Source organism: Phoenix dactylifera, chromosome 16 (genome assembly GCF_009389715.1).
Source record: "Phoenix dactylifera cultivar Barhee BC4 chromosome 16, palm_55x_up_171113_PBpolish2nd_filt_p, whole genome shotgun sequence".
Lineage (NCBI taxonomy): Eukaryota > Viridiplantae > Streptophyta > Magnoliopsida > Arecales > Arecaceae > Phoenix > Phoenix dactylifera.
Genome location: NC_052407.1, coordinates 2,707,004 through 2,723,559, shown reverse-complemented (window position 1 = coordinate 2,723,559; position 16,556 = coordinate 2,707,004). Strand labels below are relative to the sequence as shown.

General features: G+C 57.4%; 1 protein-coding gene across 1 annotated transcript; it reads right to left on the bottom strand.

The window, feature by feature from the left end:
• Positions 1-13,403: 13,403 nt before the first annotated feature.
• Positions 13,404-16,296, bottom strand: LOC103724173 (pentatricopeptide repeat-containing protein At2g13600-like). Its single transcript, XM_008815346.4, has one exon. The coding sequence runs from the start codon at positions 16,030-16,032 to the stop codon at positions 14,185-14,187; it is 1,848 nt and encodes a 615-aa protein (XP_008813568.4). The 5' UTR covers positions 16,033-16,296; the 3' UTR covers positions 13,404-14,184.
• Positions 16,297-16,556: the final 260 nt, after the last annotated feature.

Here is a 16,556-nt window from a genome sequence, read left to right as displayed (position 1 = left end):
TTTATTATTGTATTATACTATAAATATAATATATATTACATTATATCATAATACATTAATATGTTATTGTTACGGGGGAACTTAGCCACCATGCCCCACGTGACCGGCACGCGCGCCCAGGAAGACTACGGCTGCCCCTTGATCCAGCAATCCGACCCCGAGTCGGCAATCTCTCGACAACAACAGACTGTTCCTTTGAGGCACGCCGCGGCCCCCTGCTCCACTACTCCCTGCAACGGCCGTATCCGGCGCTGCCCCACGATCCCCTGTAACAGCCGTACAAAGCGGAGCTCCACTATGCCCTGCCATGGCTGTACCCAGCGCTGCCCCACGACGCCCTGTAACGGCCATGTCAGTGGCAGCCCCATCGTGCCACACGATGACGAATCCCCGGAAAAACCCCCCAGCCTGATATATATGAGGCTGGGGGGAAGGGGGAGGGTAAGATATATCTTCCAGAGTATCATCTCACCTGCTACCTTCTCCTTCTCCTTCTCCTTCTCCTTCGATCTCCTCTGACTTGATCGTCGGAGGGCCCCCACTACCCCGGTGGTGGTGCGAGGCTTGCTTGCAGGTTTCACGGCGGAGGGCGGAGCGCAACCAAAGCAACTCAAAGGGAACCCCGTTCACACCGCTGTGCCAATCGTTCTCGGTTTGGACCACCAGCAACAGTTGGCGCTAGAAGGAGGGCCGGATCTCAGAGCGATCGTAATGGCACGGCGAGGTGGTCGTGGAGCTTCCAATGCTTCTGGTCGCGGGGCCTCTCGCGCCTCCGGCCGGAAGGCCGCTGCATCTCCAACACACTCTCAGCAACACTCCACCACCCCACCGCCCATTCAGACGGTCGAAGCCGCCCAGTTCGACCAGCTAGCCCAGCAGGTTCGCACCCTCGCGGAGGCGGTGCAGAATCTGCAGGGTGCGATGTCCCGGGCGCCGCAGCGGGCTCAGGAGCCACTGCTCCCTGAGCGCTCGCCTGTCCTCCTCAACCCGCGCTCCTTCCTCTCCCATGGGGAGGAGCGCCGGCGCGAGGAGGATTCTCGAGCACGGTCTATTCTGCCGGGACCTTCCCATCGGAGCTGCGCGGGGTACGAGAGGCGGGCCCGGGCGCGTTCCCAGACCCCCCAGTCCTCGAGGAACCCGCGCTCCAGTCGGTCCCCCACTCGCCGCTCCTTGTCTCCCACCCACCGGTCGCGCTCCCTGGACCGGCGGGTGGACGATCTCCACCGACAACTCCAGGTCCTGAAGGGCCATTCCAAAGATCCCTTCGCCGACTTAGAGATCTCCTCTCAGCCGGCGCTTGCCTCGAGGATCCTGTGGACCCCGAATCCCCCGGGGTTCAAAATGCCGGCGATCGAGCCCCATGACGGGGCGGCAGACCCGCGGGATCACGTCGAGAGTTTCAGGACCCTTATGCTCCTCCACGGAGCATCAGATCCCCTTCTCTGCAAGGCCTTCCTGGCAACCCTCCGTGGCCCGGCGAGGGCGTGGTTCGCCGGGCTGGAGGCTGACTCAATCTGGTCTTTCGACCAGTTCACTCGCCTCTTCATCACTCATTTCGCCGTCAGTAGCCGGCGGTGACTGGTCTCCGACTCCCTCTTTGATGTCCGGCAAAACGAGGGAGAAAGCCTGCGGGATTATCTTACCCGCTTCAACAGGGCTACGCTGGAGGTCCGGAACCTGAGTCAGGAGGTAGCTCTTTCAGCCCTGAAGCGTGGCTTCCGGAAGGGCAGGCTCACCTTCTCCCTGGACAAACGCCTGCCGCGGAGCTTCCCAGAGCTGTTGTCCCGGGCGAACCAGTATGCGAACGCCGAGGAGGCGGCCGCCCACCGGAGCAAGGAGGCTGCCGAGATCCCTCCAAAGCTTGGGAAGAAAAGGCGGAAAGAGGCACGCCAGAGGAGGAGCCCGACGCCCCAGCGTCGGCGCAGAAGCCCGTCGCCGGCGAAGAACCACGGCGCCCCACGCCCTCGTTCTCCGCCCCGACGTTTCAACCGGTACACCCCTCTCCTGACTCCCCGGGCCCAGATCCTTATGGAGATCAAGGGGCGGGAGGACCTCCCGGCCCCGAGACAGATACGAAGGATCCCTGGAAAGAGGCCCTCCCGGGCGTACTGTGAGTACCACCGAGACCACGGCCACGACACAGAGGACTGCTTCCAGCTTCGGGACGAGATCGAGGCTCTTATCCGTCGGGGGCGTCTCGGTCGACATGTGAGCGACCGACGTCCCCCCGCAGACCCGCGTCCGGCCGACCCGGCTCCTCTGGAGCCTCGGGAGCAGAATCGACCCGTTGCAGGCGTGATCCACACTATCACTGGGGGCTGCTCTCGGCCCGTGAGGAACATAGGGGGCTCGACGGAAGCGTCAGGGACGGCCGTCGTAAAGAGGCAGAGGGTCGGCAATGTAATCACCTTTTCTGATGAGGATGTAAAGGGGGTTCAGACTCCCCACGATGACGCCATGGTGATCTCCCTCACTATGGCAAACTATGATGTAAGGCGTGTTCTTGTGGATAGTGGAAGCTCAGCTGATATTTTGTTTTACGAGGCCTTCCAAAAGATGAGCTTGTCCAGACAGTTGTTGCACAAAATGTCCACCCCCCTCGTAGGATTCACCGGTGACGCTGTCCCGGCGGAAGGTGTCGTTGAGCTGCCTGTGACTGCGGGCGTCGCACCCGCAGAAGCCACGGTGCGACTCGGGTTCTTGGTCGTCCGTGTTCCCTCGGCCTACAACGCTATCCTCGGGCGACCCGGGCTGAACGCCCTTCGCGCGGTGGTCTCCACGTACCACTTGCTCATGCGGTTCCCCACGGCGGTCGGGATCGGAGAGGTCCGAGGTGACCAACCGACCGCACGGCAATGTTTTCTAGCAACCCTCAAAGGGAAGAAGCCCGTGGAAGCCCTAAGCGTCGAGTCCCTTGATGCCAGAGACGAGGTGGCCTTGCGGCAGGGGGAGCCGGCCGAGGGTGTGGTCGAAGTCCCCCTCGAGGAAGGCCGCCCCGACCGGGCGGTCCGGGTCGGCGCCAATCTCGATCCGGGAGCTCGGGCCCGGTTGGTGGAATTCCTCCGAGCCAATACCGATGTATTTGCCTGGTCGGCGGCCGATGTACCTGGGATCGACCCGGAGGTCATTTCTCACGCCCTCAACGTCGACCCGACCCACCGACCAATAAAGCAGAAGAAGAGACACTGTGCCCCGGATCGGATCCGGGTGGTCGACCAGGAGGTAGACAAGCTCTTGGAGGCAGGATTCATAAGGGAGGTAAGCTACCCCGAGTGGCTGGCAAATGTTGTACTTGTCCGGAAGGCGAGCGGGAAGTGGAGGATGTGCGTCGACTATACCGACCTGAACAAGGCGTGCCCTAAGGATAGCTTTCCGCTTCCGCGAATAGACCAACTGGTCGACGCGACTTCCGGATATCAGCTGCTGTCTTTCATGGACGCCTTCTCCGGTTACAACCAGATAATGATGGCCCCACAGGACGAGGAGAAAACTGCCTTTATAACAGACCGGGGGCTGTACTGCTACAAGGTAATGCCCTTCGGTCTGAAGAATGCTGGCGCCACTTACCAGCGCCTCGTCAACAAAATCTTCAAAGAGCAAATCGGCCGGAACATGGAGGTGTACGTGGACGATATGCTGGTGAAGAGCCGCCATGCAGACCAGCACATCGCGGATTTGGAGGAGACTTTCACCACCTTGCGGAAGTTTCGCATGAAGCTGAACCCAGCGAAGTGCGCCTTCGGCGCTTCGGCCGGGAGGTTCCTCGGTTTCATTGTCAACCAGCGGGGTATCGAAGCCAACCCGGACAAAATCAAGGCCATCCAAGGTATGTCCCCTCCGACCAAAGTAAAGGAGGTTCAGGAGCTCGCTGGAAGGGTCGCCGCGCTTGGACGATTTGTGGCAAAATCGGCCGAACGCTGCCAACCATTCTTCAAGGTGTTAAAACGCCCGAAAGACTTCCTCTGGACGGCCGAATGTCAAGCAGCATTCGACCAGCTCAAGGAATACCTGGCGTCTCCTCCCCTACTGTCCAAGCCGCAAGAAGGAGAGATGCTCTACCTCTATCTGGCGGTCTCCCCAACCGCGGTCAGTGCGGTGCTGGTTCGGGAAGAGGCAAAGCTCCAGAAGCCCGTGTACTACATCAACCGGGTCCTACGGGATGCCGAGACGCGGTATACGAAGGCTGAGAAGATCGCCTTCGCGCTGCTGACCGCGACCAGGAGACTCCGCCCCTATTTCCAGGCCCATTCTGTCACCCTCTTAACTGATCAACCACTACGACAGATCCTCAGCAACCCCGGGAATGCGGGATGGCTGGTGAAGTGGGCAATAGAACTCGGTGAGTTCGACATCCGCTACCAGCCTCGACCCGCCATCAAGGCCCAGGTGCTCGCGGATTTCCTCGCTGAGTGCACGGTGCAGGAGGCGGAACCTAGACCGCCGGAAACGCCCAGCCTCGACCTCCCGACCTGGACGCTTCACATCAATGGGTCGTCGAACCCCGAGGGTGGAGGAGCCGGGCTGGTCCTTACCAGTCCTGATGGAGTGATAGCCGAGTATGCCTTGAGATTTGGATTTCCAGTGACCAACAACGAGGCGGAGTACGAGGCCCTAGTCACGGGACTCAAACTCACCAGGGAGCTCGGCATCCGGCGTTTGAAGGTCTTCACCGACTCCCAGCTGGTGGTCGGGCAGGTCCGTGGGGAGTTCGAGGGCCGGAGCCCGACCATGCAGAACTACGTCCGGATGGTGCAAGCACTCATTCCCGATCTCGGCAGTGTCGACATCCAGCAGGTCCCCAGAAGCGAAAATGCTAGGGCCGACAGGTTGTCCCGCTTGGTGAGCGCAGAGGCGCACAACTTGTCGAGGGCAATCTACCTGGAGACCCTGGAGGCCCCGAGCATCGGCGAGGCTGGAGCGGTGATGGCGATTGACCCGGAGCCGTCTTGGATGGACCCGCTCGTCGCCTACCTCGCCGAAGGGATCCTCCCTGAAGACGAAGATCAAGCTCGGCGACTTGTCAAGAAGTCCGCCCACTACGTACTCTATGAAGGGAGGCTGTATCGGACCTCGTTTACCGCCCCCCTCTTAAGGTGCCTCCGCCCCTCGGAGGCGGCCTACGTCCTCGGCGAAGTCCACGAGGGCGTTTGCGGATCGCACTTGGGGGCTAGGTCCTTGGCGCACAAGATCATGAGGCAAGGCTATTATTGGCCTACCTTGTTGGAGGACTCAAAGGATCATGTACGGAAATGCGACGCCTGCCAGCGCCACGCCAACATCCAGAGAGTCCCTTCTGTCCCCTTGGCACCAATCACCGCACCCTGGCCCTTCGCACAGTGGGGAATGGATATCCTCGGACCATTCCCCGTCGCTTCAGCCCAGCGGAAATTCTTGATTGTTGCAATCGACTACTTCACCAAGTGGGTGGAGGCAGAGCCGCTGGCCACTATCACGGAGGCGCAAGTCCGGAAGTTCGTGAAGAAAAACATCATTGTCCGATTTGGGGTACCCCGAGTCCTCATCTCGGATAATGGTCGACAGTTCGACAACAAGCATTTCCGTGATTTCTGCGAGGAGTTCGGGATCGAGCATCGGTTCACATCTGTGTCGCATCCCCAAACCAACGGTGAGGCCGAGGTCACAAATCGGACAATCCTCCAAGGAATTAAGGCGCGAATCGGTCGGACGGGGCAAGCTTGGGTCGAAGAACTCGAGAATGTCCTTTGGGCGTATCGGACCACGCATCGGACCCCTACCGGGGAGACACCTTTCAGCCTAACCTATGGCACGGAAGCGGTTGTTCCCATGGAGCTCGGACTCCCCTCGCCCCGGGTGGCCGCGCACCGACCCGAGGCCAATTCGGAGCAACTCCGAGGGAACCTGGACCTCTTGGAAGAAGCAAGAGAAATGGCGCAGGTTCGGATGGCGAAGTATCAACGGAGGGTGGCCCGATATTATAACTCCAAGGTCCGACCGAAACTTTTCAGAATCGGAGATCTGGTGCTAAGGCGAGCCATAGCATCTCAACCCGCGAAAGGTGGGAAGCTGGCGCCAAATTGGGAAGGCCCGTATAGGGTTCGCTGGGTAAACCGACCTGGCTCCTACCAGTTGGAGGCCCTAGATGGTCGAGAGATTCCGAGGAGCTGGAATTCTGCTAACCTGCGGGCGTATTACCAGTAGAACGACAAAGCCAGGAAGACAGTTCGAAAAATGTACAATTCTTTTCATTTCAATAATTTCTGGTTACAACGGTGTGTTCGTGTGATTACAAAGAATTCCCAGAGGGGAATTGGGGAGTAAAGAAAACAAGGAAGAGGTGGAGACTCCGTGGAGCTGAAGATCTGGGATCCCGAACCCTCCATCCGAAGCAGCTGCAATCCCACCGGGCGTGGGTGCTTCCCCCCGGAGGCGCCATCGACGCCTCACGAAAAAGATGAGGAGCCGCCGCAGAAGAAGTTCCCGCTGCCTCCAGAGGAACGCCACATCCAAGGGATATTCCGGTCCTCCCCAGGAGAAGGGGAGGGAAGGAATACAAGGGAGAAGAGCGCGAGGAGGCGCGATCCCGGATGAAGCGTCTGGCGCAGAGCTCAATCGGGAGGCGGGGCTGAAAGGAGGGGGGATGTGATCCCGGATGAAACGCCTAGAGCGGAGTTCCGCCGGGGAGAACCTCCTTGTTGATCCCAGATGAAACGGCTAGTTGGCGGAAGTCGCGAGGGGCGCGCCTCCCGTTCCTCCGGCAGGGGTTTCCCAGCCACACGCCGGAGAGGAGGTCCACGATCCATGGCAACCCGAATAGCTCCGGCTTGGGAGGCTCCACCGCACCTGCACTTATATTTATAGCCAAACTGTGGCCCCCCGGTCGTTCCGATGCGGGTGGCTCCAATAAAGGCGGGCGCACCGAATCCGGAGCCGTTCCAGCTCTCGAGGCGTATCCTCCCACGATCTCCTAAGCGTCGTTCTCCTTAATTGCATTCTTCATGCAGGACACTCCGGGCGGTGTGTATCCCACGGCCCACGTATCTCCGCTCGCGCCCAGGCCGCATCCGCCTCGAAGAGCGCGCGTATCGCGGCCGCTTAACTAACACTCCTTGCAAGCAGCAACTGGCGATCCGATTTCCCAGGTAACGCCTCAATTAGCATTTAATACCCTTCTGGTGTTCCCCAGGCGACGCTTGGAGAATAGGAGAAACACGATCGTAGCTGGCCACGGAGAAATCCAGTCGAGCGGCAAGCGACAGGCGCGTGGCCAACGAGCGGAATTTCCCGAGGCTCGGCCCTCGGATGCCAGGCTAACCCGATGATCATCCCGGGAGCAGACTAGCCTGAAGCCCCGACCGGTCACCTCGGCTTGCGCCAGCCTTGGCCGACCAACGAGCGGAATTTCCCGAGGCTCGGCCCTCGGATGCCAGGCTAACCCGATGATCATCCCGGGAGCAGACTAGCCTGAAGCCCCGATCGGTCACCTCGGCTTGCGCCAGCCTTGGCCGACCAACGAGCGGAATTTCCCGAGGCTCGGCCCTCGGATGCCAGGCTAACCCGATGATCATCCCGGGAGCAGACTAGCCTGAAGCCCCGACCGGTCGCCTCGGCTTGCGCCAGCCTTGGCCGACCAACGAGCGGAATTTCCCGAGGCTCAGCCCTCGGATGCCAGGCTAACCCGATGATCATCCTGGGAGCAGACTAGCCTGAAGCCCCGACCGGTCGCCTCGGCTTGCGCCAGCCTTGGCCGACCAACGAGCGGAATTTTCCGAGGCTCCGCCCTCGGATGCCAGGCTAACCCGATGATCATCCCGGGAGCAGACTAGCCTGAAGCCCCGACCGGTCGCCTCGGCTTGCGCCAGCCTTGGCCGACCAATGAGCGGAATTTTCCGAGGCTCGGCCCTCGGATGCCAGACTAACCCGATGATCATCCCGGGAGCAGACTAGCCTGAAGCCCCGACCGGTCGCCTCAGCTTGCGCCAGCCTTGGCCGACCAACGAGCGGAATTTTCCGAGGCTCGGCCCTCGGATGCCAGGCTAACCCGATGATCATCCCGGGAGCAGACTAGCCTGAAGCCCCGACCGGTCACCTCGGCTTGCGCCAGCCTTGGCCGACCAACGAGCGGAATTTCCCGAGGCTCGGCCCTCGGATGCCAGGCTAACCCGATGATCATCCCGGGAGCAGACTAGCCTGAAGCCCCGACCGGTCGCCTCGGCTTGCGCCAGCCTTGGCCGACCAACGAGCGGAATTTTCCGAGGCTCGGCCCTCGGATGCCAGGCTAACCCGATGATCATCCCGGGAGCAGACTAGCCTGAAGCCCCGACCGGTCGCCTCGGCTTGCGTCAGCCTTGGCCGACCAACGAGCGGAATTTCCCGAGGCTCGGCCCTCGGATGCCAGGCTAACCCGATGATCATCCCGAGAGCAGACTAGCCTGAAGCCCCGACCGGTCACCTCGGCTTGCGCCAGCCTTGGCCGACCAACGAGCGGAATTTTCCGAGGCTCGGCCCTCGGATGCCAGGCTAACCCGATGATCATCCCGGGAGCAGACTAGCCTGAAGCCTCGACCGGTCGCCTCGGCTTGCGCCAGCCTTGGCCGACCAATGAGCGGAATTCTCCGAGGCTCGGCCCTCGGATGCCAGGCTAACCCGATGACCATCCCGGGGGCAGACTAGCCTGAAGCCCCGACCGGTCGCCTCGGCTTGCGCCAGCCTTGGCCGACCAACGAGCGGAATTTCCTGAGGCCTAACCCTCGGATGCCTGGCCTAGCGCCAGAAGAATTTTCTGAGGCCTAACCCTCGGATGCCTGGCCTAGCGCCGGATGAATTTCCTGAGCCCTAACCCTCGGATGCCTGGCCTAGCGCCGGAAGAATTTCCTGAGGCCTAACCCTCGGATGCCTGGCCCAGCGCCGGATGAATTTCCTGAGGCCTAACCCTCGGATGCCTGGCCTAGCGCCGGAAGAATTTCCTGAGGCCTAACCCTCGGATGCCTGGCCTAGCGCCGGATGAATTTCCTGAGGCCTAACCCTCGGATGCCTGGCCTAGCGCCGGATGAATTTTCTGAGGCCTAACCCTCGGATGCCTGGCCTAGCGCCGGAAGAATTTTCTGAGGCCTAACCCTCGGATGCCTGGCCTAGCGCTGGATGAATTTCCTGAGGCCTAACCCTCGGATGCCTGGCCTAGCGCCGGAGGAACTTCAAGAGTCAGGAGTCGGCGAGGCGCTACCGAGAGTTAAAAAGAGGAAGGATGAAAGTGAAATGAGGAAACACTCTGTTTGCATTAACTTTCGTTGCACCAGGGCCGAGACCCATACAACATGGCAAAACGCCAACATACAAAGAAAAGAACAAAGAAAAGTACAGAGGGTCAGCTTGGAGGAACCCCTGGGTCGGGAACGGCGAGCACACCCGCAAGGGGTAGGGAGACAGTTGGAGAATCAGCAGGCAATGGCATCGAAGGGGAGTCGAGGAGGGAGACCCCACTCAGGTCAATTTCGGGGTATCTAGCGGACACCCTCGCCAGGCCTTCATCGAAGCCTAAGACAAAGGAGTCGGACCCCGCGTCCGACATGTCACGGATGAACTCGGCGGACTGACGATAGGCCTGTACCGCCTGACGCCCGATTTCCGCGCTCTTCTCGGCCAGCGCCGCCTCCGCTCGCTCCGTAATCTGAGCTTTCGCCTCCATGACCTTCGCCACAATCCGGTCGTCCGCCTCGGAGGAGACCCTCAGCAGATCGGCCCGAGCCTCCATGTGCTTCGCCTCGGCAGCAACGCGAGCAGCCTCGGCCTCCTCCAGGCGCGAATGAAGCTCCTGGTTGCTCGCGCGGGACTCCTCCAAGGCCGATTCCAATTCGGCCAGCTTGGCTTCAAGAGATCGGGCTCGGTTGCGGGCGTTGTCGGCTGACTGCTGGGCCTTCTCCCACCTCTCCCGGAAGTCGGCAGCCTTCCGGGACTGCTCTTCGGCCCGCTCCTCCGCCTTCCTGATCTCGCCTTCGAGACCCGAGGCAACCTTGAGTTGCTCCTGAGTCTCCAACAGTTGCCTCTCGAGGGCGGCGAAGCCGAGTACCCGCTCTTCGGCCACCTGGAGCCTCGTCTCGAGGTCCCTGGTCGTCCTCCCCGCCGCAGCCTGGCCTCCCTCCTCTACAGCTTTCAGTCGGCTCTCGGCCCTCGCCAGAAGCCTCGCCTGTTCCTCGTGGCTCTCCTCCAGACGGATCATGTACTGGACGAGCTAAGAGATAGGAAAAATGAGGGCGTCAGGCGGGGATCAATAGAGCCTATAAATGACGAAAGCGGCCAGAAGAACACTCACCGACATGAGACAGACGCAGCTGGCAGCTCCGACATCAGGGATCCCCATCTGCCGGACCCGCCTACGGTCACTCTCCAGCAGCACCGTCTCGATGAGGTTTCGGGCGCCGGCGAAAGTGAAGGCTGACCCCGACTTCGCCCCGGAGCCGGACGGTGGTTCTGCGGCCTTACCCTTACCCATTCCTTGGGGGAGAGTCATGCTGACCGTGCTCGGGGCGTGGGCCACTCCAGAAATCGACAGGGTCCCGCTCGGCCGGGGCCTCGGCGCGCTCCTTCTCGTATCATCCGAAGCCGACCGAGTCGAAGGCCGGGCTGGGGACCGATCGCGTCCGACCCGGCCGTCTCGGGCGCGCCCGGGTGACGCCTCCGGAAAAGCGGTAGTCTCATCGCCGGAGGGCTGATACGGCGTCAACTGTCGGTCCGAGCCCGCGGCGTCCCCCTGATCGGTGGGTCCGGACCCGTCTGTCGGCGTCGGAGTCGCCTGCTGGCGGGACTTCTTCGCCGGTGGGACCCCGCTCGGAGGAGTCCGTTTCTTCCTCCGGACCGCTTCCAGTAGGGACGCCCTACTGACAGCCATCGCCTTGTCCGACCGCATGACGTCGTCGATTTCTGCAAAAAGGACGAGATGGTCGGAGACTGAGAAACTGATGGAAAGAAGAAACGAAAGAGGAGAAAAGAGCTAAAAAAGAAGTGGTGGCGGGCTCACGGTCGGCGGGGACCGAGCTCAGACCGACGTTCACCAAGGCATCCTCGGAAATAAGGCGGGCCACCGGGGGAAGCCGGCCCTCGGCAACCAGCCCCCTCAAGACGGCAACACCATCGGACTCCTCCCTCGACAACCTCGATAAGCCGATCGGGGACTTCATCGGCGTCTCCCAGGTTGTCCCGATTCCCCAAGAGGGATCTACGTCAATGAAAAAGAAACGCTCCTTCCAGCCGTGAATGGAGGAAGGAGCATCCTTGACGAGGCCGCACCCTCGCCGCGCCGCGAAGCACCACCACCCTCTGTCCCGGGGGTGGCCGTTCAGGCCGTAGCATTCCCAAAAGACATTCAGGGTGGCGGGAACCTCATGCATGCGACAGAGAACCTGGAAGGCCGTCAGGGTGCACCATGAGTTCGGCACCAGTTGCGTCGGCGCCACTCTTAAACCCCGAAGCACCTGCACGACTAAGTCCGAGGGGGGAAAGCGGAACCCAGCCCGAAGGATGTCCTCATTGATGGCGACCTTCCCTGGAGGAGGATGGGACATCCTCTCCTCAGGCCCCGGGAGCGTAATGTTGCAGGCTTCGAGAAGGTGGTACCGGGGCACGAACCTATCTAGGTTTTCAGGGACCAGCTCCGACTGAATGCGGTCCGCCCTTACTTCGTCCATCCCTAATGGCTAGTGAACCTACGGTCAGGACGGGGTCAAGAGGGGGGAAGGCACCGGAACGACTGGAGTACACTAACACGAAAGGAGAAAGTACGGAGAGCCCTAAATTGAAGAGTGGGGCAACTCACCGGAAAGGAAGGAAGAACGGCTCCGAGAGCGTCAAAGGAGGAGCGAACGAACAGTTCGGCGGCAACGGCAGCGGCACAAGGGAGAAACTTGAAGATGCCTGTGAAGAGAAAGGCGGACGGAGGAGGGCCCCCGGTTAAATAGGCGGAAAGGCGGGTGACGCCTCGGTGACGCCAGAGGACGCCTGGCTGCCGAAAGTTTGTTCGCGCCCCAAAGGCGAATCGACGCCATTAAGGAAGGATGTCCGCCGAAATCCGCAGACCGCCAGATCAGCGACAACTGCCATACGCCATAAAGAAGGCGGGAAGCTCGGAGCGCGCGCGCCTTTCCGAGGGATGGCGGCAATCTCGAAGCATCACTCCCTTCACCCGTTCCCCTCCTGGTTCCAGGCTCGGGAGTGGGGGGCTACTGTTACGGGGGAACTTAGCCACCATGCCCCACGTGACCGGCACGCGCGCCCAGGAAGACTACGGCTGCCCCTTGATCCAGCAATCCGACCTCGGGTCGGATATCTTCGGCTCCGCAGCCCGACCCCGAGTCGGCTGCCCCTTGATCCAGCAATCCGACCTCGGGTCGGATATCTTCGGCTCCGCAGCCCGACCCCGAGTCGGCTGCCCCTTGATCCAGCAATCCGACCTCGGGTCGGATATCTTCGGCTCCGCAGCCCGGCCCCGAGTCGGCTGCCCCTTGATCCAGCAATCCGACCCCGAGTCGGCAATCTCTCGACAACAACAGACTGTTCCTCTGAGGCACGCCGCGGCCCCCTGCTCCACTACTCCCTGCAACGGCCGTATCCGGCGCTGCCCCACGATCCCCTGTAACAGCCGTACAAAGCGGAGCTCCACTATGCCCTGCCATGGCTGTACCCAGCGCTGCCCCACGACGCCCTGTAACGGCCATGTCAGTGGCAGCCCCATCGTGCCACACGATGACGAATCCCCGGAAAAACCCCCCAGCCTGATATATATGAGGCTGGGGGGGAAGGGGGAGGGTAAGATATATCTTCCAGAGTATCATCTCACCTGCTACCTTCTCCTTCTCCTTCTCCTTCGATCTCCTCTGACTTGATCGTCGGAGGGCCCCCACTACCCCGGTGGTGGTGCGAGGCTTGCTTGCAGGTTTCACGGCGGAGGGCGGAGCGCAACCAAAGCAACTCAAAGGGAACCCCGTTCACACCGCTGTGCCAATCGTTCTCGGTTTGGACCACCCGCAACAGTTATGTTAAATAATTTAATATTATGTTATATTACCAAATATTAATTTACTCTAATAATTATATTATTATTATGCTATATTAACATAATATTATTTTATATTACAATAATATTATACTATATCGTATATTTATGTATTAATTTATGTTATGTTTTATTATGTTCTGTTGTATAATACTATGCAATGTCCTTTATGTTAATTTTGTCATACAAAAGCACTTTCTCAGTTTGCTTACCAAACACAAAACAAAGTACCACAGCACTTTACGAATGTAGTTACTAAACAGCAAACAGCTTTTTATAACAGCTCTACTTCAGACAGCTCTACTTCCAACAGCTCTACTGCCAACAGCTCCCCCAAACAGGACCTAAGTATAATCTTGGTTCATACATACAAAATCGCTTATGAAACCATACATTATCCTGTCCTCTATTGTTGTTCCCTGTAAGTACATAGGAAGATGTAAAAGTAACTTTAGAAAGCTACAAATAGGCATCTTGGCTTCCATTTTCTCCAACTTCTTATTGTTTCCAGATCGCTAAATGCTTTTAACGTGCAATTTGTAGTTAATTTGAGGCCATGGTTACAATCCGTATCTTTTGTTTGGCCCAGACTCCATATGAAAATAAAATGAAGACCAGATATACACTCTGTTCGCTTGTTGTGATAGACCCATTACATGAGCCTTCAGCTTTCAGTTAATAAAGCGCATTGGGCAACGTCAGCCGAAGCACCTGTCTGAGATTTATTGTTCCTGTGACTCGACATGGCAAAACTCCATCACCAACCAACTGGAGATTTCTGCAAAAAAACATCCTCTAGTGGCAAATTTTCAGATCGAAAGGAATGTGCCAATTATCCAACGATGGTTGTTAAGCTTTAGATTCAGCTCTTTTGTGTGGTAGCATAGATTTTCTCCCTTGCCTTTCCAACAATATTTTGCAGGACTTTTGAAGTCAATACGTACTTCTCAGTCCTAGTATTTCTTACATTTGTATTTTCCACTTTGCAACCAAGTTCTGAGATTCAACAGCTGCATGTTATCTGAAGGAATATAATAGCCGCAGCAGAAAATGAGACTACAAGCAGCATATTGATCTGAGATCGAACCTTTCGTAGCTCTTCCTAAAGCATCTCAATGCTGAAAGATCGTTACGATCTCAAGACTATGAAATTTGTGTATCTACGCTGTCGAGCAATGGATTTGTTTGCCATGTCTCTTTTTTTTTTCGTTGAAACGGGAGGGTTTATCCAACCAACTACAACCAAGCCTCGTAGCCACACCCAATGCAATCGTCTCCTTGCACACATTCTGAGCACTATCCAATCTTCCCACCTGAGCATATATATTTGACAACAACTTCTGGAAGCCACTTCGCTCTGGTTCAAGCTCGAGCAGATGTTGCATTGCCAACTCTGCTCCATCAACATTCCCGTGAATCCTGCAAGCTCCAAGCAAGGCTCCCCAAACATTAGAACTCGGCTCTATGGGCATTGTTCTGATGACATTCATAGCCTCGTTGATGTGCCCAGCTCGAGCAAGGAGATCAACTAAACATCCATAATTTTCTCCAGTGGGCGTGATCCCATACTCTCGAGTCATCAGTTCAAAGTATCTAAGACCTTCCTCCACGAGACCAGAATGACTGCATGCAGAGATGAGAGCCACAAAAGTGACATGGTCTGGCTCCACTTTTTCCTCTCTGACCATGATTTCAAAAACTTCAATCGCACCATGCCCATCACCTTGTGCTCCATAGCCATCGATCAGTGTGGTCCATGAGATCGTATTCTTTTCGATCATCATATCAAATTGATTTTTTGCAGAGCTGACCTTGCCACACTTGCAATACATATCTAAAAGCCCATTCCCTACAACAACCTCTTTGTCCAACCCATACTTTAGAGTATAACAATGAAGTTCCTTGCCATAAAGCAGTGACAGAGATTTACCACAAGCAGGAAGGATGGCTGCCATGGTTACAGAGTTCAACCATGCTCCACTTCTCAATGACCTGCCCAAGGATCGGACCAAACAGAAAGCATCATCAAGATGATTGTTTGTTACACATCCTGAGATCATTGCATTCCACATTGGGGTCGGACAACAACCTAAAAGACTTCCATCGATTTGAAAAACCCGACAAGCATACGACATGGAACCACACTTACAATACATGTCGATCAATGCAGTTGATACAAATATGTCGGGCTTCTCTGCTCTTCTTCGAACCACAGCTGCATGCAATTCCCTTCCGTAGAACAAACAAGAGATACCTGAGCATGCGGAGATCATGGTGGTCAGAGTCACATTATTTGGTACGGCACCGCTCCGAATCATCTCCTTAAAGACCTCCATTGCGACGGGAAAATTATTAATCCGCACGTAATTTGCAACGAGTGAAGACCAAGCCACCACACTCTTCGAGACCACGGAGTCAAACGCCAGCCTAGAAAGGCCCATGCTGCCACATCTACCATACATGTTGACAAGAGCGGCTCCCACAAATGCATCGGATTCCGTATACGTGCCGATCTTCACTGCGCAACCATGCACTTGCTCTCCAAAACCAAGATCTTTCAGCTGCGCACAGGCCGAGAGAACACCAGCAATAATGTTAGGATTCACCACAGCACATGACTCCTCTCTTCTCATTCTCCGAAATGAGAGCAAGGAATCACGAGGACGGCCATTCTGCGCATACCCTGCAATCATGGCAGACCAGGTGACGCCATTGGGCGACGGAATCCAGTCGAAGATCTCTCGAGCTCCATTGCAGTCGCCTGCGTGGAAGAACCGCGAGATAGCCACGTTCCATATGACAGCATTCGGTTCGGTCATTTCGTCGAGCAGCTGCCGGACGTCGCGCTGAGAGCCGTGACCCGAGTACAGAGAGACCACTTCGGCCCTCACGAAGGGATTGGAGTCGAAGCCACGTTTTGCGACATCGGCGTGGACAGATTGGCCGATTCGGAGATTTGGGCATGATTTGAGGAGGAATTGGCTGCGGTATGGTGAGAGATTGGCCATTTCACGGCTAGAAGAGAGCTGGCCAGCGAGAATAGAAGTTTGCGCTGGCCGTTGACGACGTCCGACGGATGGAAGGCCAAAAGCCCTGCTCCCCCCGTAAGAAACTATTTAGATCACCTGTGGATTCAAGTTATGGGCGGCATAGATGGATAGGGGCACAGATTCAAATGCTATACCATCATTTAGGAACAGTGTGATTTATGCGAGGGCGAGATTTCTTTGGTCGCATGGCCGCCTTCTGCCACGGTTCGGGTTGTATCGTTCGCGAAAGAACGATTCACCCGTCAGCTATTGGTTCACGCAGCAGCCGATCCGAAAGCTGCAAAAAACGGTGGAAAAAAAGATTACAGCGCTTTGAGATTTGCAGAAGATATGATCCGAGACTGATGACGTCCATCAATCATTCTTTCCCGCCAAAGAAACAACCTGATCCTATGTCGTCCTAAACTTTAGCGGTGTATGTTTTCCAGCTTGTAACAAGCATAGGATTTGATTATAAGGACAATACGAGGCCCATGATGTTG

Excerpts from the sequence above, each read along its gene's own strand:
- LOC103724173 (XM_008815346.4), bottom strand. The coding sequence starts at position 16,032 with ATGGCCAATCTCTCACCATACCGCAGCCAATTCCTCCTCAAATCATGC.